The sequence below is a fragment of the Narcine bancroftii genome, chromosome 11 (genome assembly GCF_036971445.1).
Source record: "Narcine bancroftii isolate sNarBan1 chromosome 11, sNarBan1.hap1, whole genome shotgun sequence".
Taxonomy (NCBI): domain Eukaryota; kingdom Metazoa; phylum Chordata; class Chondrichthyes; order Torpediniformes; family Narcinidae; genus Narcine; species Narcine bancroftii.
In genome coordinates this window covers 81,401,636-81,426,422 of record NC_091479.1, presented here as the reverse complement: position 1 = coordinate 81,426,422, position 24,787 = coordinate 81,401,636, and the positions used below count along the sequence as shown (strand labels likewise).

The following is a 24,787-nucleotide window of genomic DNA, read 5'->3' as shown; positions in this document are numbered from 1 at the left end:
AATGGTTCTGAACATAGAACAATAGTACAGGCCCTTCGGCCCTTGATGTTATACTGACTCTGAGTTTCAACACAAAAGATTTCTAAGACTGAACTTTAAAAATTGACTTTTCAGAATTGTGCCTGAACTGTAATGGTTTGGGACCTGCCGTGCATGCGCGTACACACGACGCACGCACGCACGCGCGCACACACACACACACACACACACACACACACACACACACACACACACACACATATCTGTACATAGTGGGGTTAAGCTTAGAGTTAAGTAATAAGTGTTATGTTATTAATAGTTATTAGTAAAAATGATTGTTTTAGAAGATACTATTGTCTTGGTGAATATCTGTTGCTGCTGGTCTTGGTCATCACATTGGCCACTGGGAGGTCCCCAATATTGCAGCAGACACAGTGAAGATCCTCAGCAAAACAATCTCCCAGTCTACATAAAGTCTGAGGGTTTTCACAGCACAGCACACCAGATCATTCTGGTTGGCTACAGTAAACAGTGCAAAAAAATTACATGGAGTTCATGTACTTCATGTATTTCTGCTGTGATTCCCTGGTTTCAGCTCATCCATATGATGATGTCATCAACTTGCCCAGTGCTCATTAATTACTTACTGCTAGAAATTGAATCAGGTTAAAACTATATCATCTTAACTTTAAACAGATCAAGAAATGCAGCCAGCAGCAATTCATGCCTCGGAAAGTGTTCCTGCTCTGGCGATGATTTAATATTTTAAATCCCACACCCCTCCTCCCACAACATTATTATGTATTTTAAATCTCTTCTGCAGCACTGAGCAGAGATCAAAGAACCCATGCATTATGTCCTCAATTCACAGAAACCTCAGTCTGTGGCCCTGATGTTCCCTCTGCTGACTGAGTCCCAGAGAAACATGTGGTTAGGGAGTGAGATCGCCCTGCTCCTTGTAAACCCAACCACTGCTGGATACTGCCCCTTACCCCTCCCCTGGTTTTTTCACAACCCCCACTATTTGACACGGTTCCACCTCTGCTCTGTTTCTTTCATCTCCATGGCATGGGGTGGAGAGAATTCTTTAACAGAATGGAGCCAATTCCTGTAACTCAGCAGGCCATTGAGTTGGCAACTGCTTGTCCTATTGTGCAGGGCAGCTTTAAACGAGGCTTAAAGGGATAAAAACACAATAATTTTTTTTAAAGGCAGGATGTCTCAAATTAGTGATTTATTTGGAGGGTGACATTAGTCTTAGGGTAGGGCAAAAGCAAAGAATCATTAAGTACGTCACATATGTGTAAAATGAATTTTCAGGCAAGAACTTTTAGTGGGTTCAGCTCACTTTAATGTATCGTGTGAAATCATGAAACTTTCTTTGTTATTTTCCCCATGGTGTGGAGTTTTTGGTGCCTGAGGACTGATGCCTTGCCAACTCCAGTAGGCCCTGTGGTAGTGAGGGAAGAAAAAAAATAACCACAGCCCTCGGCCCACCCTCAAGCACACAAGATTTCCCTGTTGTCTCTACCTGTAAATCAGTGTGAAATTCCCCTCACCACTTTCTCCGCATGGCAGTGTGATGCTTCTGACTGCATTCTGACACCCTTCTCTCAATAGGTGCTTTTAAGCTGCAGCCCCCAGGGTAGCCCTCCTGGGATCCAGGCACGATTAGTGGGGCAAAGGTGCCTCCAGCGCCTTTTAAGCTGAGAGGGGATAGCCCCAGTAAATCGCCAACCCTTGATGACATGGTAAGTGATGCATCACGCAAACTAGTCTCTCCCATCCCTCCACCAGCTGTCAGTTTCCCTCCCACCATCAATTGTGCTCAAACTCACCCCCACGGCAGCCAACCCATCGTCCCTCCTCTCTGCTCCTGCAGCAGCCGACACCTCTCCTCACTGCCCCCACGGCAGCGACCACTCTCCCTTTGATTGTGGCATCCCCATCCCCCCGCAACATCAACCTCTCCCCCCATGGCAGCAACTTCACTCCCCACCCCCCGGGTGTAGTCCCCTGTCTCTCCACCTTGAGGCAGTGACCTCTTCCCCACCCCAACTTCCCAGGCCCTGGCAGCAAGTCGTCTCTCCCCACCCTCCTCCCCCTGATCACTTCAGACACTTCAACCAGGGTTTCCCTGTGATGCCAGCGCATAAGCAGTGACTTCACAGGAGTAACCGGGTCAGCCATTTTCCTGTTCAAGCCGCTGGTGGACGTGTTCTGGGTAAATTTAACTGGGTTCCCTGACTACCTCCAAGGTAGGGCAGGGACCCAGTTAACTTTGGACGATGCTGACTGAGTTGGACCCTTTCAAGCTGCCTTGTGAGTGGGGTGCTAACTGAGCAAATTGCCCGGTTCACCCCATTTTACAAGGCAGCTTGAAAGCACCTAATGTCTGAGGTGATACAACCATGACTATACTCCTACCAGCCTACTGCAGGGGGCAACCACTGTACCTGCAGGTAGGCAACCTGGGAGGCTGGCCCCACCTTGCCGGCTGTCAATCACCAGCCCATATAAAGCCGGCCCTTTCCTAAACTAGTCGGCCACATGGAACCAGAGGTTAAACAGACCTGGTGTTCACTTTGGTGTTGAACTTCAAGCTGATTAAATCCTGAAGTAGAGTCTTCTCGAGTTTTGTGTTTGTTTTTTGCACCACATTGTTGCAGTGTAAAGTGTCGGCAGCTGCGATAGATCCACCCTGGGACCTCCAGCGGATCCTTTTATTTAGCTGCGTGCAAACCAGTCTGAGGCTGTGCCAGTGATCTTTTTGACAAAGTCGGTGATCAATGGTTCAGGGGGACCTAGCACCACATCCCATGATGTTTTAGCACGCCATAAAATGGAGAAATCCAATTTTTGAGCTATATTGTGTACAGATCAAGATGAACAAATCCACTGAATGACCCATTTGGCTCAGCACACAGTTTTTGAGTGCTTATTCTGGAGTTTTTTTTTGGACATTCCTTTGCTGTGCCCCGTGTATCGAAGACCGAGATATGTCTGGATAATAATATAATACAGCTTTGCTTCCTTTTCTGGTTTTATTAAATCATCGTCCAACTCATGTCCAGCATTTCATGACTGATTACTCTCTTGGAAATTTGCCCTGTGTTAAAGGACTAGTCATTATTCTGTAGTTATGCTTGTCACAACACACTGAAGCAGGTGAGGATTTTATTGTGTGTTTGAAACACACTCCGATGAATTCAAATTCTGGTTTTGTTTCATCTAAGTGCAGGCAACTGCCTGTGAGGTTTCTTTTTGTAAATACCATATGTACTCGTGAAATTGTTGATACCGTGGTTTAGTCGACCCCTCCCCCCCCCCTCCCTTTTTGGTCCCAAAATTGGATGTTTTTGTCTGACACGTGCAAAAGTTGACCTCCCTATTTTTGACCTCAACCGCTCACTCATCCAAGCTCCCAACGCCATGAGAGTGGACCCTTGCCTCGGCCGCCCGCCCACTGGAACTCCAGACATCCCAGCCGCCTGTCCATCCGAGCTCTCAATGTCCTGACCGCCTTACCACCTGGTCCCAGCCATCCGAGCTCCCAGCGCCTTGAATGATGCAGGTACCTAACAAGGTCAAAAGTTTGACCCATGTAAAAGATTTTTATTTCACCCAAAAAAGTGATCTGAAAAATTAGATGATTACACAAGTAAATATGGTAGATGTTGCTTTTGAGTGTGAGTTGATATTCTTGCACTGCAAAATGGTATACTGGTCCAAAATTATTTGGTACACTCCACAGCACAGCATTGTTCGAGTGAAGAATGTTGATTTAGGACATTCTCTTCATGATATTGCAGGGAATCATGTTAATCCAGAACAAACTGCCACATTGTAAAATGTTGCAGGCTATCCATAGACGTTTGCACAATATTGTATCTCATGACAGTTAATAGCATCGACTTAGAAATTTTAAAAATGCACAAAATTATCATTAATAAGTTACTGTATTATAAAAGTGATGCAGTTTCTCTTCACCCAGAGTCAACAATGGTCAGTTCGTAAATGATTTATAATTGTTTGCATTGTGAAGCTTTGACTGCAAAGTGCTTTATTAACAATATGTTTGGCTTCTTCCAAATCAATTAAGCATTTAACAACATCTTACAAAAAAAAGTAAAGAAGCATGGGAGAAAGATCGAGAGAGAAACCTCATACAGCAGCTCCAAGTTCTTCTGTGACCTCTGGAACACAGGATTAACAGGAATGTCGGGATCTACATTTCTTTTTAGCCTCTGTGCAGATGGGAAGAGTACTGGAAGAAGGAAAGGGAAAGGAAATGTGGTCAATGAGAATAAAATAATTGCAAAATCAAGCACATTGATAAAACATCAACAGGAATATTAATGTTAAGAATAAAAATAAAATATTGGTGGGAAGCAGAACGAGAGAGACTGCACTAACACAGATGAATAAAGCATTTTATGCCACCCATTAGCTTAATATGAATACCTCAACTTGACCCCTTGGAAAGTGTGCATATCACCCGTGAACATTTTGTACAAACGTTTGTCTCATAATTTTTTAAGATGTATAATCATTGCTCATACTATTACCTTTATCTCTCTTTCATATGTATGGATAAATGTAATGGCTTTGACCCACAAAATAATATTTCCTTTTTAAAATGCAGAAATAGATCTGAGGCAAATTGATTTTGCCAAAATTTGAGACTAAAAGGAACAGCCAGAACTGTCACAGTGGGATTCAAAATGCACCTAAAATCTCAAAATTGAGGTAATGCCAGTTATTGAAAGGAAAGTCAGAGTGCAAATAGTGGAAGCATTCAAAGGGATCCAGAACAATTTTGCTCCCATTTAAAGAGGACAGCTCCCAATTCTGAACATCATGGATAAAAATTAAAAAACAGCTATCAAGAGCACAGCACCACGGAAAACATGGAGCAAAATAAGAGGTTCAGGGTGAAATTAAAAATGAAACTAGGAGAACAAGGAATGTGCATGAAAAACTATCAACATTTGTGATATACTATAAATATTTAAAAGTAAAGAGAATTAGAAAGCAAATAATGGAACTTCTAGAAACCAAAGTGCAAATTAAATGTGGAGAGTGTGAAAAGTTCTTTGAATCTTTTCATGATAAATGAAGAATGATATAGACTCGTGGAGTTCTTGCAAATGGCAAAAACAGAGAGACAAGATACATCAAGGATCCCGCGTCTAAGAAATTAGATAAAAGAGAAAATGCCTTTAAGGCTCACCCAGTCAGGCAGCATCTGTACAAAGAGAAGCTGAATTAATGATGCAGGTTGATGGCTCTTCATTGGAACTGGGAGAGAGAGAGAAAATGGGTATGTTTGAAGCGGCTGAGATGATGTGGACAGGGATGTAATCTCTGATAGAATGAGACTGCAGTTAAGATGGTGATAGCCTGTTGATGAGGCTAATCCGTTGATAGCTTAATGAAGCAAGTTAGAGAGAAAGAAAACAAATAACAGGCATTATAACAAACTAGTTTCCAGTCAAGTTAATATAATTGACCTTACATGTTAACCTTTTCTTTTTGTGGACACTGCTGACGTGAGTGTTTTCTAGCTTCTGAAACCAGAGAAATGCTGAAGGAACTCAGCCAGTCAAGCAGCAGTGCTTCAGTTCAAACATCCATCCATAGATATTGGCAAGTTCTGGTCAAGGGTCATCGTCCCAAAATGTTGCTTCCCTTTCTCCAGATGCAGTTGGACTCATTGAGTTCTTCCAGCATTTCTGTCTTTGTTTCAGATTTCTGACATCTGCAATATTTTTTCAAGGCGTAGAGAAGTGAAGACTACGGACAACTGGCGCAGGAGTGGAGCTGGGGCTTAGGGCAGATCAGCCACGACCATATCGAATGGCAGGGTAGGCTTTTGTAGCGAGAGTGTTAAGGTAAGAGCAGAAAAATTAGAGGGGAGTTGATGAGATATATTATTTTGCTCAGTGGCTGACAAAAGGGTGTTTGCAGTCAACTTTTCAAAAGGACAGAAGATGCTGAAATTCTCACGATATTTTTAAAAAGTATCTAAAGATAATAATTTAGAGACTTGCCGGTGAAAATCAGGCAGGTGGGGGATAAAATTTCCATTTTTGATCAGCAAAGATTAGGCTAAAACACCTCTATCCATACCTTAAATATATATAATTTTCACCATACACGTTACGTAAATAGTCTGTGTTTTACTTCGGAAGCCGAAGCTGAGTTTGTATAGGTCTGTGTGGCATCTGTGTGCAGTTACACTAGGAGTGAGATCTGAAGGAAATCTGTTCGTGCCTAACATACCAACATCTGCTTTCACTCATTAAAGTTCCAGAAAAGTGATTTCAAAACATTTAAGATCTGACCTTAAATCTCCTTTAACCGTTTATTTTCAATACTGATTTGGCTTTATATGCTTATATGCATAAATTTCTTTCTTTGGCTTGGCTTCGTGGACGAAGATTTATGGAGGGGGTAAAAAGTCCACGTCAGCTGCAGGCTCGTTTGTGGCTGACAAGTCCGATGCGGGACAGGCAGACACGATTGCAGCGGTTGCAGGGGAAAATTGGTTGGTTGGGGTTGCGTGTTGGGTTTTTCCTCCTTTGCCTTTTGTCAGTGAGGTGGGCTCTGCGGTCTTCTTCAAAGGAGGTTGCTGCCCGCCAAACTGTGAGGCGCCAAGATGCACGGTTTGAGGCGATATCAGCCCACTGGCTGATACACTCTTAACTACCCAGCTGGTTATGTGAATCAAGCCAAGAAGTCCAGCTCTTCCTCATATTATGGTTCTCGCAGCATTTGAGTTCAGTGTGATGAGCATTTATCTCTTGCTTAGAACCCATTGCCCTGTAGAGAGGTGTCAGGATAGTTCTCCACCTCATTCACCAGTGCTCTTCAGAGAAGGAAAGGTCTGGCCTACACGTGACTTCAGACCCACCATCAGCATTGGTTCTTAAATGGCCTCTGAAATATTGAGTTCGGGGGCAATTAAGATGGCCATTAAATGTTAACCTTGCCCTGACATCACGGGCGTATCTACGCAAAATAGCGCCTATGGCAGGTCAATGTGTCAAAATAGACAGTGACAAGGAGGTCTTGCGAGAGCTGGCCTTGGTGGCCGCCATGTTGTATTTGGCATTGTATAATTGAGAGTGAACACTAGGACAAGGAAGGAGGATGAGTGTGCCTAACGTAGAAGAGATAGGCGTGTGTTCCTTGTTTGAGGAGAGGGGAATGGGGTCGGGGATGTGGGGGGGCTTCGTTCAAGTGGTGCGTCCTCCCCCTTCCCCTTCAAGTGGCACCCCAGGCACATGCCATGTCTGCCATATCATGACATCCACAAAGCCTGAATGTGTAATTAAAAACCAAACCTACTGATGCCGCAGCATGAATAGGGTTAGCCCTTATATAGATTTGCAACCAGACTCTTTTCATCAAAGCCATGATTTGACTGCATCAGGCCTGAAAATGGTTAATGAGGGCTTTGTCCTGCAGCCAAGAAATTCAGTTAGTTAAATAGAAAGAGTTTCCTTTCACCAGGAACCAGGAACTGGAACAGCAATTGTTTGTCAGAATTACTTCTAAAAGAGGCTGTGGCTTTTCAGAACTTGGAAATCATTAAACAATGTCCATGCGTATATTTTGGTTGAATGATGTTTTGTTAGATAACATGAAATTGCACAAAATATAATCTATGCTTTCATGTCAGGGAATGATGCAATACAAACCTCATAGTATTTATTTAGAAATGAATACAGTCTTCAACTACTCTGGAGAACAATACACTAAAAATAGTTGATTTATCACTAATGAATAGATGGCTCCACAGGATTGATTCCATCAATTTCAATGAAAATGTTGTTGTGAGGTTGAAAGGAATGAATACCCTGTAGAATTCAAAGCATGGCTCATTTAAATGAGCTTCTCCTATGTAAAGTCTAACTAACAGGATGGGGCCCAAGGTCGAAAACCTGCTTATAGACCAACACTTAGCTGAGTTAAAAGATATATTTGTAGCAGGAAAGAGATCAAGAAGGTTGGTTGTGGTGGGTGTGATACCCATCCTAAAGTGGGATTTTATACTTATCAGGGAAGATTGGAAGTAAAGCAATTGGAGGTGAGGAGGGATGATGACTGGATAGTTGAGAGGGGTGTGGTTCCTTATTGCAGGCATGTTAGTTCTCTGATAATGGGATAATGGTCAAGCTCTGGTGGTGGTTTGTGAGTGAGCCCAATTGTACCAGGAGGATGAGGGGTTCAGGGTGAAAACAACCAGGAGGCGGACACAATTTTTTGCCCTTTCTCATCTGCTTGGAACTGCTGGTTTCTCAATGTTTGCAAAACCTGGCTGCCTTTGGTTCTAAAAAGAATGGCCATTAAAATGGATGAGGTGGTGAAATATTTAAATAAGCTATAGAACAGGATTGACATCTACACATTGTTTTATCTCCAAGTAACAACACTAGCAAATTTGTTCAAACTTCTGATCTTCACCAAATTAACTTCTGATCAACCTATAGATTTTTGGGAATTAAGAATCAACTAACGATATCTTTTTAGGTCACCGGATTAAAGCATGGAGAGCCAGAGTGTCAGGGGATCTGCTTTCTGAACCTTCAGCATTCAGAGCAGAGCCTTCTCCTCCTCTCATTTTACTATGATGGAGGAACTTCCTGTCACATCCCATGAAGTGAATTTCCCGTTGTAAATTGTCGGCAAGTTGTGGGATTTGGGCAAGTTGATGAAAATGTGGGAAGTCAATTTCTTAAAATTCTTAATGGACATATTCATTTATTCCTTTGGCCAAGGAAAGTTTCGAGAAATTCTATGGATAAATTGACCTGGGATCATCAATTGGGAGGGTTAAAATTGCCGGATTAAAAAAAAAATTATTTAGCTGCACAAATTTGTTTTGTTGCTGCTTTTTTTAGTGAGATGATTCCATCCTGGGTTATCATTGGGCTTGCACATGGTAGGAGAGGAGATGGCAGAAGAATTTATTTATAAATGGAATTTTAAATTAATTAAAAGGAAAACCCATTATTAAAACATGCAATTTATATTTGGAATAAAATTAAACAATCTGTGGAATTAAAAGAGGGATTATCCTCAAAGATGCCTCTATCTCAAAACAGTTGAATACCCATGACTTTGGGTGACAGAATCTTGGCAACCTGGTACTAACATGGAATCAGGTGCATTGAAGATTGTTATGTTTAACAGAGGCAATTTATGTCTTTTGAGGTACTTAAAAATAAATGTTATCTAACAACACATTCTTCTGTTACCTCCAATTGCAATCCTTTTTGAGGATAAAGTGGGGATTAATGGTCCTACCAATGTGCTCAGACATGGAAATTCTAATTCAAAAGGAGAAAGCAACCAAGTTTATCTCTAATGTAGATACTCTGATCCAAGATCAAAACCCAAAATCTGGACTACATAGATCAATGGAGAGATGGGAATCAGATTTGGGCATTGTAATCGATCCACAATGCTGGTTAGATCTATGTGGAGGTAAGACCTTAATTAATTAATTAATTAATGGACAGATTCATTATAATTTTCTGCACCAGTTGTATCTCACACTTCAAGAGGTACATAAAATAAACCAGAATTTTCTGATAGGTGTTTTAGGTGTGGTATAGATGTTAGAACCTTGTTACATTCCACCTGGTTATGCACAAAATTAAGACCCTTTTGGATAGAATTAGGGGAAGTGTTGACAAAAATTGTGGGGGTGAACTTCTCTCTAGACCTGGAATTGTTTCTTCTGGGGAATTTGGCAGTTATAGAAGTTAATTTGTCCAGATGTAAATCTAAATGTATTAAAATTGTGCTGTCAATAGCCAGGAAATGTATCGCAGTAACATAGAAATCTATTTCCCTACTTCATTGACAGTTAGAACATGGAAGTGCAAAATTGTATTCCCCTTGAGAAGTGTTAAGAATGGATATGGTATGTTCATCGAAATTTGGCAACCTTATTTAGATTACTTAAATGCCAAGATTGTATAATTTATTTTGATATTTGCCAATTAGTATACTCCTTATTAGAAATGTAATGCTTTTTAAATGATGTGATTCTGGGATGTCGAACCTTGCTTTTTCTTTTCTATTTTCTTTCTTTTTATCTCCCTCTATAACCTGCTGTCTGTCCCCCTTTCCTTTTGAATCTGAGGAGGGGGATGCTGGGAGAAGAGGGACTCTTCTTACCTTTTTTTTCAGACCTTATGAATGTTTTTCTATGATTTTATATCCAAATGTATTATTGTTATTATATAAATTGAGTCTTATATTCTGTATTTTCTTAAAACCAATAAAATATTCCCAAAAAAAATGTGGGGAGTCTCGCGCAGCATTTGTGTAAATGGATGCTTGATGATCAAAGTGGTGGAAGAGTTCTGTTTCCATGCTGTTTGACCATGGGTCTATCACTGAACTTATTGCAGTTAATGAGGGGAAGAACAGGGTAGAGGGAGGAACAGTGCTTATATTGGGCAGTAGCATTAGTCAAGCTTCCTCAGAATTATTTAATTTGACTAATTCCTTATTCCAACAATAGTCCATAAATGGAACAGAAGTTGAACAGAAGAAATGTTTGCATTCTGGGATTAATTGAGCAGTCCTGGCACGATCAAATTATTCAAATTGAGATTCGCTTCACTTTTACCTTTACTAGGCTCTTGTCCAGGTTTCGCTGCTGCCAAGATTGCCCTCGACCAATCATAATGCTGTTGTTAATTAGCAACAGCAAGGTTGGACGATGTGAAGTTTGGAGTATAATGGAATGCTTTTTATAATCCTTTGTAAAATGCTCAGGGTTAGCCCAGTATGTCATGAATCTCTCAGCAGCTATAACTTATACTGTGGCATTCCGCTTTACAGAGTCTGATTTCAATTTTTGGCAGATTGTTGGAAGCATCTTTCAACCCCGTTGTTGATGCATTGGCTCGTTACAGTAAATTGTTAGATCATTTAATCTTCCCAATAGTTTTATCTTAAATATATGTGATCTTCCCTCACCACTGGGTGCAGAATGTTCCCCAGAGTTTTAATTGCTCTATTAGTGTGGATCCTTCAACACCAGGGTAATCATTTTTTTTTTCCTTCTGAATTCAACAGAAGTAAACATTGGAAGAGAAGTAGAATTGATGTATAAAGATGCCTAACATCAGAATTATTCATCTGATTAGTGCATGCTAACAATTAATGACTTAGGTTTGGTGACACATTTTCCAACAGTCCTCTGTGAGGCTGAAATAAATGTATAAAATTCACAGACATGTGTCTTTTGCATTCCACTAATTTAGAAATGTCTTGTCACCACAATAATCACACGTGGACATAGATTCCGTGCTGTTTAGAGGAGCATCTAAACTTGAGGAACACGGTAGTTGTAGAAATGCTCATTCTATGAGCAAATGTTTCTCAGCCAGTTGCTTACAACAGTTGAATGTGTTTCTCTCCACACTGACCCCACCCCTGCACCAGCAGACCATTGGAATTCTGCCCATATAGCCTAGCCAAAATGGGAATCAAGAGCATGTTCATGTTTAACTTCAGCCTAACACAGACAAGAAGAAAAAAATAATGAGCAAACACAAATATTCACTTCAGTAAGTTCAGTGACAGTACCCTCATTTCAAACCTCAAAAACTATGGAGATACTCAGCAATATCCCTGACTCCTACATTAAGTTCTCATTGAGTATTCATGTCCCACCAGTGCCACCAACCCATCAGTAGTAATCTGATCTTCTAGGTGTGTGACTAGTCCTATGGAGTCCTTTAGAACAGTTTATTACTGAAATGCACTATCTGTTGTTTGTGATTTAACATGGCAGATTGGCAAAGAGGCTTATTTTCAAAAGCTTTCTGACCCACAGGAGTTTGTGCTGAAAAGGTTTCCTCTCTCATCCCTCCCTCTTTATTCACCAAAAGTAAAAGCATTAGATTCATATCCTGTATTTTCTGCAATGATTCAGTGAGTAAATGCAATAACTGACCTCAGCATGGCAATAGTGCAAACATTGTCCAAGTTCCCCTAAAACACCATGTAGTTCAATAGCTGGCATTCACACTTGCATTACTCAATGGCTTCATCTGGAAAATTATGCTCACTAGGCAAGGAAATTGACGAATTCAACAGTGATGCCTCTCTAAGCCCTAGTCATGGAGATCTGCCACATGGAAGAAGCTTACAGTGCCTGCAATACCACCTTCTGTCATAAACTTACAGTAAGGACATTTTTTTTTCATGAAACACCAAGAAGGAAACACTTACAAAGAGATTAAAATAGACCAAATAATTTTTTTCTTCTCAAATTGAAACATGTGATTCCTGACATTAAATGGTTCCAGTTGTGCCTGTTTGTGACATGAAAGTGTTGACTGTAAATGCATTTTAAACTAAATGCTCATGGATAAATATTGTTGAAATAAAATCCTGAGTTGCCTTCATTACTGGAAGCAGTCTCTGGTACACTCTCGTTCAAGATTAATCAATTTTCAACAGCTAAATATCCCAGAAGGCAATCAATATGAAAATTCCAAAATGGTACATGATTAATTCACAATCACTACAAACCGAAAATATCTATAGTAAATCATTCAGAAATATGGCTGCATATTAAGTGATGATATCAAATTCCAAACTTACATCAATAAAAGATTGTATTCATTTCACATCATGCAAGTTTGTGCCCTTAGGAAAATATAACTGTTGGTCTATTAGCATAAATTTAGGATGTTACCACATCTTGTGCCTAAGTGATAATGAATGATTCTAGGGAATAATGTGAAGTGATTTGTCTTCCCTGTGCATGTAATGGCCACCCAGCACTGATTTTAGGTCCAGTGTGATGAGCCAAGACATAAGGTCAATGATGCACATACTTCCAACAGGTCTGATACAAAACTACATCTTAATAAGGATGCTAAAGCTAAAAAAAATAAATTCTGGGAAGGTACAAACAGACAGGCAGCACCCGTGGAAAAAAATAGAGCCACAGTCATAGCTGAATGGCTTTTCAGTTGAAGTGGAAATGTTGGAGATAGAGAACCACAGGTTGGAGGGAAAAGAATAGCAGAGCAAGACTCTGATAAACTGAAATAATGGGGAGATTAAATGGAAAGAAGTCTGGTGGTGCAGGCTGTGATAGTACAGATCTATCACCAATGTACATAGTGTATATAGTTACTGTATCTAGACTGTGCTTACAGCGATTGGCTGAGAGCTAAGCCATGCCTATTGTCTGGGCCTTAAAGGGTTGTGTCCCTAGCCAGGTCGGATCATTCCGGACTGGTCGACCACCTGTGAAGAGCTCCTGTCTTTTGCTAATAAAAGCCTTGGTTTGGATCAACAAGTCTTTGATTCTTTCGACGAGCTCTACACAGGCAAAAGAGAGTGGCGAGGGAACAAGGAATGGGAATGGGTAGAGGAAGGACCACGTTATTTAAATCTATTGCTGAGCCCAGGCAGTTCTCATGTGCCTTTTTGAAAGGACAAGTTCAGTTCCTTGAACTTAAGGTCAGGTCCCAGGGAACAATCCCGGAGGCCAAGTTAATGTGGCCGAAGTGGAAATGGGTTGTCAAGCAACATCACGTACTTAAGGTCTTGATGTAAATGTTCTGCAATTTGTGTATGATCTCCCTGTTGTAGAGGGAGTGTATTGCGGGCAGTAAATAAAATCCAAGAAATTGAAAATGTTTCCCTGGGAACAGTTTCTCGGGCTAGAAGCTGTGGGGAGAGAGGGTGTAAAAGGGAAAGTGCTATATTTTCTTTGTTTGAATGGGGAAGTGCTAAAGAAACTGGAGAAAATATCAGGAGTGACATAAAGATGGGCCAAATTGACTCTCTCCGAAAACCCCAGCCCCACAAAGACATGTCAATCCCAAAAGACCTTGAATGTTTCATTAAGACCAATCTCTTATTCTTCTCGCTCCGTTTTGTCTGCTCTCCTCTGGCTTGAAAAGTACAAGTCTGCAGAGTTTAGTGGTACTATGTAATCTTGGAATACACAAATCATTGTCTAATAAGACCACTGTGGATGAAAAAACAAACAAACCAGGTTCTCAGGTTTATTTCCAGAGAATGGATAAAGAAGTAGAAATGTTATGCCAAGCTTGGGTTTATCCTTAGACAGAACACAATGGAAGTATTGTGCCGAATTCTGGGCAGCATATGATGAAAAAAGATATGGAGGCTCCAGAGAGGGTGCTGAAATGCATACAATACTCCAAATACGGCCGAACCAAATTTTTAATCCCGCTTTAATATAACTTCCCTAGTTTTATACTCAATACTCTGACCGTTGAAAACAAGGTTATAAGAGGAATGTGCTGAAACTGTTAGATAAATAAGGACAGGAGGAGGCTCAAAGTGAGCTTATACTCAACGTTGTTAACCTAAATGAACGGCTTCCATGCTGCATATTCTATTTAATTCTATGGATCTTTTCATGCCATATAATGCCTTGCCATCTCTCCCTCGCCCTCTTTCACCATCTTTCTCTCACTCATCATCCCTCTCTCCATCTTTTTCCTTTTCCTCTCACAACACTGATATGTCAATGAAAGCCCTCAATTCTGCAGATTCTGTCAGATTCTCAGATAGCTTCTTTGCTCAAAAACACTTAGCTCTGTGTGCTTGCTGTGTTATGATTGACTGTAGTAAATAAATTGGTTTACAAGCACCTGAGGCGGCATGGCCAGACTTAAGTCCTGCTGCGGCAAACCACGACGATAAGCATTGCCTTGAATTTGCAATGTCTTAAACATGACATAAATATTTCAGGACCGGCCCTGGAAAGTGAATAAGGGTCAAATGAAGGACAAGAGATGAAGTGACATGGATAGGATTCCATTATCATTATTGTGGAGATGTAGTGCACAGCCATATTTCATGCTGACTTACAAGCTAGAGTCATAGAGAAATAGCATTATATAGCACAGAAATAGTCCCCTGCACCCAAATATTCCATGCCGAGCAAGGTACCTACCTGGACTAGTCTCATTTGCTTACATTTGGTCAATGCTCCTCTCAATCCTTCCTTTCCATGTGTCTGCCCAATTATATTTGAAACATTGAAAGTGTACCTGACATTACCACATCCACTGGCAATTTATTCCACAAGCTCACCATCCTTTATATTAAAAACCTGCTCCTCAGCTCTCCTTAAAAACTTTCCTCTGTGAACATAAACTTATGTCTTCTAGATTTACATTCCCCTACCCTGGAAAATGACCGTGACCATCTACATTATTTATGCACTTCAAGATTTATAGATCTCTATAAGGTCCAGCCTCCTACACTCTGTGGAAAACTGTCCCAGCCACTAACAGTCTCTTCTTATGACTCAAGCCCTCCAATGCTGGCAATACCCTTGCGAATCTTGTCTGCACTATCTCTAGCTGAATCATATCGTTCTGATAGATCGGTGACCAGAACTGCATACAATACTCAGTGTGGTCTCATTGACATCTTGGACATCTGAAATTCATCAGTCCTCTGAGTTATGGGATTATTCCTTTTGTGCTAATAATATAAAATTAAATTGCTTTTCTTATCAAAATGTCACAGAGCAGACACTTAGCCACATAAAATTGTCCTCTGCTTCAATCTTAATTAATGTTACGCTCACATATCCAACAGGCATCTAATGCATCAGGTTGACTAATATCACTTACTTCTCTTTCCTGCTTACCAAAATAAGCTGTTCAAGGTCAAACCACCAAGCACCATTTCATGTCCTGCATACAATAATGCCGATGACGTGTTCTGTCAGAAGCCCTTTACAGACATGCTTGTGAGAAGATGTCGGTATTCACCTGTAAACTGCAGTAGAGCATGTGCTCTGCAGAGATATGGGTAAGTACAGAGGCCAAACACCAACATTGCACGAGGATGTGACAGAGAAAGATGGGGGGCGGGGGTGGGGGGCAAGAAAGCAGTTAATGTTAGTCAATCTGGTCCCTGAATGGAAATCTTGTCAATTTTTTAAAGGCTGATTTTAACAACTTTATTCTCATACACATATGCATAATGTACAGATGCATAGAAATTATTTGCTGCAGCCAAGCAGCTACTCACTGTAAAAAAAAATCAAATCCAATAATGTATACTAAATTACCCCAGTATGGAAAGAGAATAAATATCAAAAGTAAATGAGTAAGAAATATTCATAATTATTGGAGGGGAAAAAGTGGTGATTCAATAATGTAGATAGATCTTCTATGGTGATGGAATAGTTTATCTTTAGAGGGTAGTAGGAGGATTCAATAACCTGATAGGCGTTGGAAAGTAACTGTTCTGGACTCTAGAAGTGCTGGACTTCAAACTTCTGTACCTTTTTTTTTGAAGATAACAGCAAGAAGAGGTTGTGACCAGGGCAATGGGAGTCCTTATTGATGACACAGTACCTCATATACAGGTAGGTATCTTGAATGCAACCTAGTCCTACATTAGATCCTTCTAGATAATGTGAATGGTGTTCTCCCTGCCTGTCACCTGTCCATTGGACCTGTACGCATTGGGTTCATGATATGTCATATCCATTTTTTAAGTCACATTTTCCCCTTATCCCTAATTGGTTCTAAAGCGGTACAATAAAAATATTCCAAGATAATTAAGTCAACATTTCATTCCATTCAACTCTACTTTAAATGGCTTGTTCCATTTAAATCTGAGCAGGAATCCTTCAGCACTGCTGTTTGCCTTCTATAATGTCTCCCAGTGTTTCAGCAATAATCAAGGGGTGGGGGAAGGAATGGGGATGTAGAATTGTGGCGGCTGTGTTATATACACAGCCTGGATTCCCAATGTTGTCCCACCAGGACCACTCCATATCACTCCAGATCTAGAAGGACCACTCCAATGAGAGTCTTTGACCCTTATCCACTTTCCAGGACTGGTCCTGAAATATTTATGTCATGTTTAAGACATTACAAATTCAAGACGATGCTTATCGTCGCGGCTTGCCGCAGCACTTAAGCCTGGCCATGCTGCCTCAGGTGCTTGTAAACCAATTTATTTACTACAGTCAATCATGACACAGCAAGCATTGTGGCGGCTGTGTTATATACACAGGCTTTGTCCTGGATTCCCAATGTTGTTCCACCAGGACCACTCCATATCTAAGATAATCACTCCAAAGGTGAAACCTGCTCGAAGGCTTCAATCCATTTGGCAACCAAAGTCCACGGGTCAGTGTTCATGAGTTGAGTGCTTCTTCAACCGAGGAATGCTGCAGTGGGAGGGAAAAGGGATGACGAAGAAAGATATCAAAGTCCACTAGTGAACGGGAAAGGTTAATGCAGAACCTGAAACGCTAGCCTGGAATTTCATGTAATAGTGTAATTGACAATGTTCTCCAATCTGTATGCCAACCTCACTGTTAGAAATTTAGTCAAAAATCTTCTGCCTCTGTTCATTTGCAATTCACACCAGGCAAAACAATGGACTGTGAAAATTACAGCCACGAGCAAATTTTTGTTGAATGATAATCATTTTTAAATCCTTACAGATCTTCTGTTGTTCATCTACTTAAAATACTGTAACTATATTTCTGAAATCTAGCCTTATCTCTTCTGGACCACCTGGCTAAATATTTACAAACGAGCGACATAATCAAGCCCAAGGTAACTTTACAAATTAGTTTTTGAGAATTTAATAAACGACCCATTTAAAACCCATTCAAAATATGTCATTAGGTTTGCTCTTACACTTTTCTTCATTTATATACCATTTAAACCTAAGGAAAGAACATGAAAAGAACAGATTATGGCACAGACTAGGGGGCCAAAACGTCTGTTTTCTGTGGTGTAACATAGGGTGGCTATTCCAAAGGAGGACATGGTCATGTGGTCACCACATATACAGTGTGTTTGCATTTGTTGTTTTTGCAATACCATTTAATCCAGTTAGTTAGTTTGGTTGTTTGTTCATTTTCCCAATGATACACATCGTCAGTCTTTGGGAGAATAAAGTGCACCATTAACGACGGTTCTAATTTTCAAGTCGAGGAGGACACCAGTCTAATATAGGTTGGCTACCAAAATGTACAAGATCAATAGATAAACACTGTCCTGAATTGCTCTCTAAGTACTCACTGAGCCCGTTGTGATGCTTTTGGCTAAGAGGATGATAAATAATGGTACCTCGCCCTGGCCTCCAGTACAATTACATGGCAATGACGGTAATGGTAACTTCTCTTCTAGAGATAAGTATTCCATTAATTCTAATAACAGGACGAGCAGCAAACTTCTGTTTGGCTAACATTTATTGTGAAGTAGAATAACTTGCATAGAAATTTTGAGACGTGTACATTTAAAAAAATAGGTTGCATGGAAGTAAGTGGGGAAATGAATTTGATGAGATTTCTCCGTGAGTTAACGTGGACTCAATTGGCCCAAAAGCCTCCTTCACCGTCATAAGAAAGTTTGCATGATGATCTGAATATGTGCTTGCTGTACACATTATGCAGTGTACTATTAGACTGGCCTTTATTTTAGCAGCAGAGTCTGGGTCATTACAAAGAACTTTGCCCTGTTTTGGTAGAACACAATAAGAATATTTATTTCCTTTTTGATCCAATGTAGAGGAAGTAAACACTGGTACAAAGTAAATTATAAACTGATGTCAGCAGGTGCATCTTCCAGTGTGATCATTACCCACAGTGCTCTTTGGAATAGAATCCACATGCTTGATTTATTCAGAAGGAAATTAATTGATGCAAATTAAATACAGAGGGCTTAAAATTTGCTGTGTACAGTGTTTTTATGCATTACCCATAAGCTTTTAAATCTGAACAACAATTACTGGATGGGTTCAGCAATTTCCTTGCAGGCAAAGTACATTTAGTTAACTACAACGCAGTCTTCCACAGAGGGCTCCAAAGTGTGTACTGCACAGGGGAAGCGTTATTTGGTGTGCAATACATGACTGATGCGATTGTTCCAATAATATTGCTGTACTGTGCATCTCTCGCAAATTAAAGTTGAAGAGCTCACATCCATCTACTGTCAGTGAGTCTGACGGTTAGTCAAAGTTTTAATTCATCCCAAATGATTCTACAATTTTCCACCACAAAGTTAAACTGATTTTCTTTCTTGGTGGCATTTTCCAAAAATCATAATAAACCATAACAATTATTCCTGTTTTGGGCTCTGATTTGGACTGCTGGAGGCCAGGGCATCCATTTCCATCACCAGCAGACACCCCCACCCCCCCACCCCATCCAAAGGAAAATCCACTTTAGCCGATCACACTCCAATGTTTGTGCTTCTTCCACGACTTTGAAGCTAACTCAAGCTTTTCAGGTACGAACATTCAGAAGACTAGAATTCACGATTCTACTTCTGTCATATGCTTTAGAAAAGTATAGTTCTACAAGAAAACAACATGTTTACTTATGAAATGCTGATGCCACTGGCATTTATTGTCCATCCCTATTTCTTGCCAGAAGCTATTTTAGAGGGTAGTTGAAAGCCAACCTCATGGGAATTATATTTCAACAAATATGATGATTGCGATTTCCCTTCTTGAGTATATGAATTAAATTTAATTTTAATTTAGAGATACAGCACAGGAACATGCCCTTCTGGCCCATGAACCCCCACCACCCAGATACACCCACGTAACCAATTGACCTACAACCTCGTAAATCTTTGGAACATGGAAAGGAATTGGAGCACCCAGATGAAACCCAGAAAGGCACAGGGAAAATGTACAAACTCCTTACAGACAGTGACAGATTCAAACCTGGGTCACTGATTCTGTAATAACATTGAGCTAACCCCTACACTCTTCAACTAGATGACTTATCATGAGAATTCACGATTTTGAGGAATATCGTCACTGAGACCAGCTTTTTATTCCAGACGTGTGCAATTACTTAAATCTAATAGAGAGGATGGAATGAACAACAACTCCAGTGCTACTTTGAATTCTTCCCTGTTTGGTGGGAATGGAACATGGAAAAAATCAATACTTTTCCCATGTTTCTGTTGAAATGCAATTGAAAGTCATTGGCTTCAGTAAAGAAAGAACATGGGGATTCCATAATTATACAAGGTTCTGGGTGGAATTTTAATTCAATCCTGATCTGGGTGCCATCTCAACTTTGATCCTCAGATAAACCTATCAGGGAGATGGCAATACCCTATCCTGAGTAGATGGTGGAGAGCAGAAGTGTTCCTTTGAGCCCCACAGTAACCTACGCTGCCTAATAAGGAATGAAAATGCTCTTTCTCTTTTTGTTTTACATCGTAGGGGAATTAAGGGATGTGGGGAAAAGGCAGGTAGGTGGAGATGAATCTGTCATCAGATCAGCCATGATCTCATTGAATGGCAGAGTGGGCTTGACGGGCTGGATGGCTGACTCCTGCTCCTAGTTCTTGTGTTCTTATTTTCCTTGACCCACCAGGTTGAAGTTCCTTTTGTTAGTGGGAAGTAAACTTTGGGGTACCTCATTCTCTTACTTTCTTTTCAAAACCTATTCAAACTTTCCAATTTTTGTATTTATTATATCTTTCTGATTTAATTGAATGTATGCCATTGTTGGTGCTGTTTTTATTTTATGTAGTTCTTGTTTATCTGCAGCAAGTAAGAATTATGATGCAAAATACACATAAACATTGTAGAATATGTATGACAAAAAAAGCTGATTATCATTACCACCAGCTGACTGCACTTATTTGTTACATTCTGCCTGCTTCCCACTCACATTCCTGTCACTGTCATTGCTGCCTCCTACTGGCTTGCCTCAGGCATTTGTTCTTGCAGGGAAAGAGGCAGCTATGGGCTCTCCACACAATGACATAAGCCCCTTTTATAGTGAAAATTAGCGATCTGTAAAATCAGGTATCCTCTGCCTTTAAGACTCTCCACTTACTTGCGTAAAAGGTCCAAAGGTGGATTGGCTGTTCTAACTAGCTCCAGACTCCCTCCGCCTAAGGGGGAAGTGTCAGAGGTGGAGCAAATTCGCTCTACCCCCTGCGTAAAAGGATTGCCGCTGAAAGCGGTTCCAAACGGGAAGGTAAGATGTCATAGAGTGGCCGGTGGAGCTGTCAGGCTGTGCTCACTCACTCCGCCCTGCCCCTTTTCTGTCACGCCACCCACTCCCTTATGCCACTCCCCCACCTCGCTCTCTCAAGCTGCTCCCCCCACCTCGCTCTCTCACGCCGCCGATTCCTGACGGGGCAGTCAGGATGGAGCGGGGCGGTGGGAGGCTGATGGGGAGAGATGGGGCAAGAGGAAGGGGGAATGGAAGAGGTGGGGAGGGAGGGAAATGGAGATGGAGGAGAAAGGGTGCGGGGTGATGGGGCTGTCAGGCAGCGGGGCAATGGGGCTGTCAGGATGGAGCGGGGTGAAGGAATTGGTGTAGGGCTGATTGGAGGAAGATGGGGCAAGAGGAAGGGGGAATGGAAGAGAGAGGGAGGGGAATGGAGGAGGAAGGCAGTGGGGCTGTTAGGCATCGGGGCACTGGGTGAGTCACAGGGAAGCCACTGCTGTCTTCTACATTGCACCCCCCTTTGCCCTGGGAAGCTGGCGTACTGCTTTGGGCTACTTAAAAGGATGACACGTTCCACCTTTTCCGTCCTCTTCATAAAAGGTAAATTTGCCTTTTTTCAAACTTGAGCAGCTGATAAAGTGGCTTTTGTGCATACAAATCCCTATAGGACACCCATCTGGCAGATAATTCACAAGTATTTGTTTTTCTCAAGAATTTCTGGATGAGGATTATGCAATTTATGTGTTTCCAGAGCCATTTGTTTAAAGGGGAGGTGGCAGTTCAAGTCACTGGAACATTTGACAGATCTACATGTTAAAGGGTGGGGTGGGCAGAATTGTATGGATAGAAGCCCTATTCAGCTTTAGGTTTATAGAGATCACTCAAGTTTCTGTGTACTGGTCAAGGATTAAAGTTAAAGCTTCTTTTCATAGCTGTGGCAAGCAGCGTCGGCAGAGTTCCAGACTGTGCAATGATTCATTGTCACATGGCTGTCATCATCACCTGGAAACATAGTAGGTCACCAAGAAAAATAATCATGTGCAAGTCTGTAAAATATTCTCTGAGGTTTCTAATGTATGCCTACACCTAAAACTGCTCGTCCAGTGAATGATTTTGCTATTTAATCTTAAAGCTATGAAGAAATTGACGAAACCTTTCATCTGATGAAATGAAACAAAATAGGAGCACCAGCTACTCTATTTTGAAGGGAATAGGATAGTTTTTTAAATATAGTTAACAGATAGTTTAATGTGACATTGCAGCTCATCAATAGCACAGAAAGTAGTTAATACACATGCTTCACAGGCCAACTTTCATATGTAGAGCAGACATCAGAGTGATTATTACACCCCTTTCTTTTAAGATATTCTTAAGCTGATAGACAACTCATGATACTCTGTCTCATTCACTATATGAACACTTATTTAAAAATCTATTTTAAGATTTGATCACTTTCTTAAAATTATCTACTTAATCTTTAATGGCAGTAGGATCTGGGGGAATGTAAGAATGACAGGTGACTCAACATCACCCCATTGCTCTGACGATAAGGACCAGGAGAACTCAACACCAGCACAGGCAGATTGGGCACATGGTTACATACCTTTAATACCAACACTTCCAGGCATGCATATACGGACATACCAACAAACATGCAGTGAAAGAGACCACACAGACACACACATTGTCAACAAAAGCACAAATAAGCTGAGGACACAAGAAGATAACCCATGTGTGACAACACACAAGCATCAGCCATGGAGAGACGGCAGATCTGCACAATCAATGCACCAGCATAAAGTCAAACAACACAAGAGATCGGACACCATCTTGTGAGATTTACCTTGGTTGCTAAAACAGAACAGACTATTAAACATGAGTGACGTGGTTTAAATTATAATGCTGAACTGATGAAAAGTGGATTGCCAATTTACTATTGCTTGCTTTGTGCGAATCGCCAAGTTAAATTCCATTCCCAATAACTTCAAAGCCCTCATCGCAAACAGAGCTGTTCAAACCACTCGCATTACCCTTGAAGAACTTTCACAGCTCAGTTTCTTAATCAAATCATCCTTTTTATTATAGTCCACTGCTCTTACCTTTATTCCTTTTGGGAAGTACAGTTGCACAAACATTGGTGGAAAGTATCAGCAAGATCAGAGTCCTCCCCTGCATGTTCCCAAGGGGTTGATTAGTAAATGAGCTTGAACTAATGCAACGTTTTGGTGGCAATACAGGAAAGCACAGTGCAGCTCTGGAGAGTGCGGAAGTCTCTTAGAGCTTGTCTAGTGTGTTCAAACGCAATAGCTCTCTTTAAACTTGCCTTGACTCTCAAAAACATCTGGTAAACATCAGCAGCCTGCAATACGTATGCATGCTGTCACTCAGTCAACCAGCTGCTCTCTCTCACTTCACATACGCATTTTCATTCAATGTAATCATACATTTATAGCTACAAATACTCCAAACACCAGACAAGCAGATATGCCATACGTTACAACGGAGAGTTTTGCAGGCAATTTCTACATCTATATCTCATAGTGTATAGATGGAGCTATGGTCTTTACATTCCAGATCTTGGCAATGGTAAGCAATGCTCCACGTAAGGGACAATGCTTGAGACTTTTTTTTTAATCTCTTCTCACTTTCATAACATTCAGCGTGAACATACATTTTCAATCTTGTTTCAATCTCATAGATTTTTGTCTCATTTCTTATTTAATATGTAATCTGCTTCCCATCTTTTTCATCCAAAATGCTGCCATTACCACATAATGAACATTAGCCCACTTTTCTCACAGCTCCTTGTTGAAATCTGCTCAGGTTCGTGACGGTGCCCCAGCCCTCACTGTCCTGGCTGCAGAGGGCAGAAGTGGTGCCGTCTGTGACCAAAACTGCCGCACAGTCTATACCTGGTGCCCTGGAATTCGGCAAACAAATACAGGAAACTAACCTGATATTAGTGTTTGACCTAGAATTAACACAGAAAATGGATTTAATTCCAGCTTTAAGTATGGGGCACAGGAGAACCTGACGATGGGCTGAACATTTTGGCCTGTGGGCACTCTAGCTACTCTTGATGAATCCCTAACTGTCTATTATTCACAGGAAATGTGGGCGCATCAAGTCTTTGCTAAGTTAAGTGACTTCAACTGATGCTACATCTAACTTGAATTAAGACAAGGGAAATAAATTGTTCCTGATTCCTACTTTTGATCCCACTATAAACCAGTACCTTAAGTGGAAAAAAGAAAAGTGGATTTACTATCTAGATTTCAGAACAGGGAGCATTACTAGAAATAGTTAGCTTTGTATTGAGGCAACGGAAATAAGTTGGAATGAGCACAAAGACAGCATATTTTGTTTTCTCACACAATTCAACTACACTAAAGCCAACAATAATGAGAATCGGTCTGGATGACAAGCCCATGTGCCTGAAGGCAGAAACATTCAACTTTAATGGTTTAGGCAAATTTTTTCAAACTTCGACCCTACAGTGATAAGAATGAACAAATCCTGACACCAGAAATCTACAGGATTCAAGAACACTGAAAATAATTCTGCTTTCAGTTAAGTTTATAGAAACCATACTGACACATAACAAACATTCTTAGCTACAACTACCCAACCCCTCCCAGGAATACTTAAACATCTGAAGGTAACAACACATCACTGGGTCCAATAAAATAGACAACTCCATGATATTCATAAAAACACAATGCTGAAGAAACTCAGCAGGTCAAAGCAAGGTGCCTTGATGAAGGGCTCAAGCCCGAAATGTTGGTTATATATCTATATCTTTGCTCTATAAAGTGC

The 24,787-nt window shown here is 40.8% G+C and overlaps 1 protein-coding gene across 4 annotated transcripts in view; it reads right to left on the bottom strand.

The window, feature by feature from the left end:
- The window catches only part of LOC138746022 (protein FAM180A), a 43,192-nt gene that overhangs the window by 9,012 nt on the left and 9,393 nt on the right, over window positions 1-24,787 (bottom strand). The window contains exons 1-3 of one of the 4 annotated variants that reach the window (XR_011346656.1): window positions 23,071-23,258; window positions 17,121-17,203; window positions 3,645-4,246 (exon numbers count right to left, since the gene is read on the bottom strand). Coding sequence is in view for 1 of the 4 variants with exons in the window: in XM_069903706.1 (XP_069759807.1) it covers window positions 4,143-4,246; window positions 23,071-23,146 (180 nt within the window). In the remaining 3 variants the exon portion in view is untranslated. Of the gene's footprint in view, window positions 1-3,644; window positions 4,247-17,120; window positions 17,204-23,070; window positions 23,259-24,787 lie in introns of those variants that run through there. The other 3 variants (XM_069903706.1, XR_011346655.1, XR_011346654.1) reach the window with 3 other exon arrangements.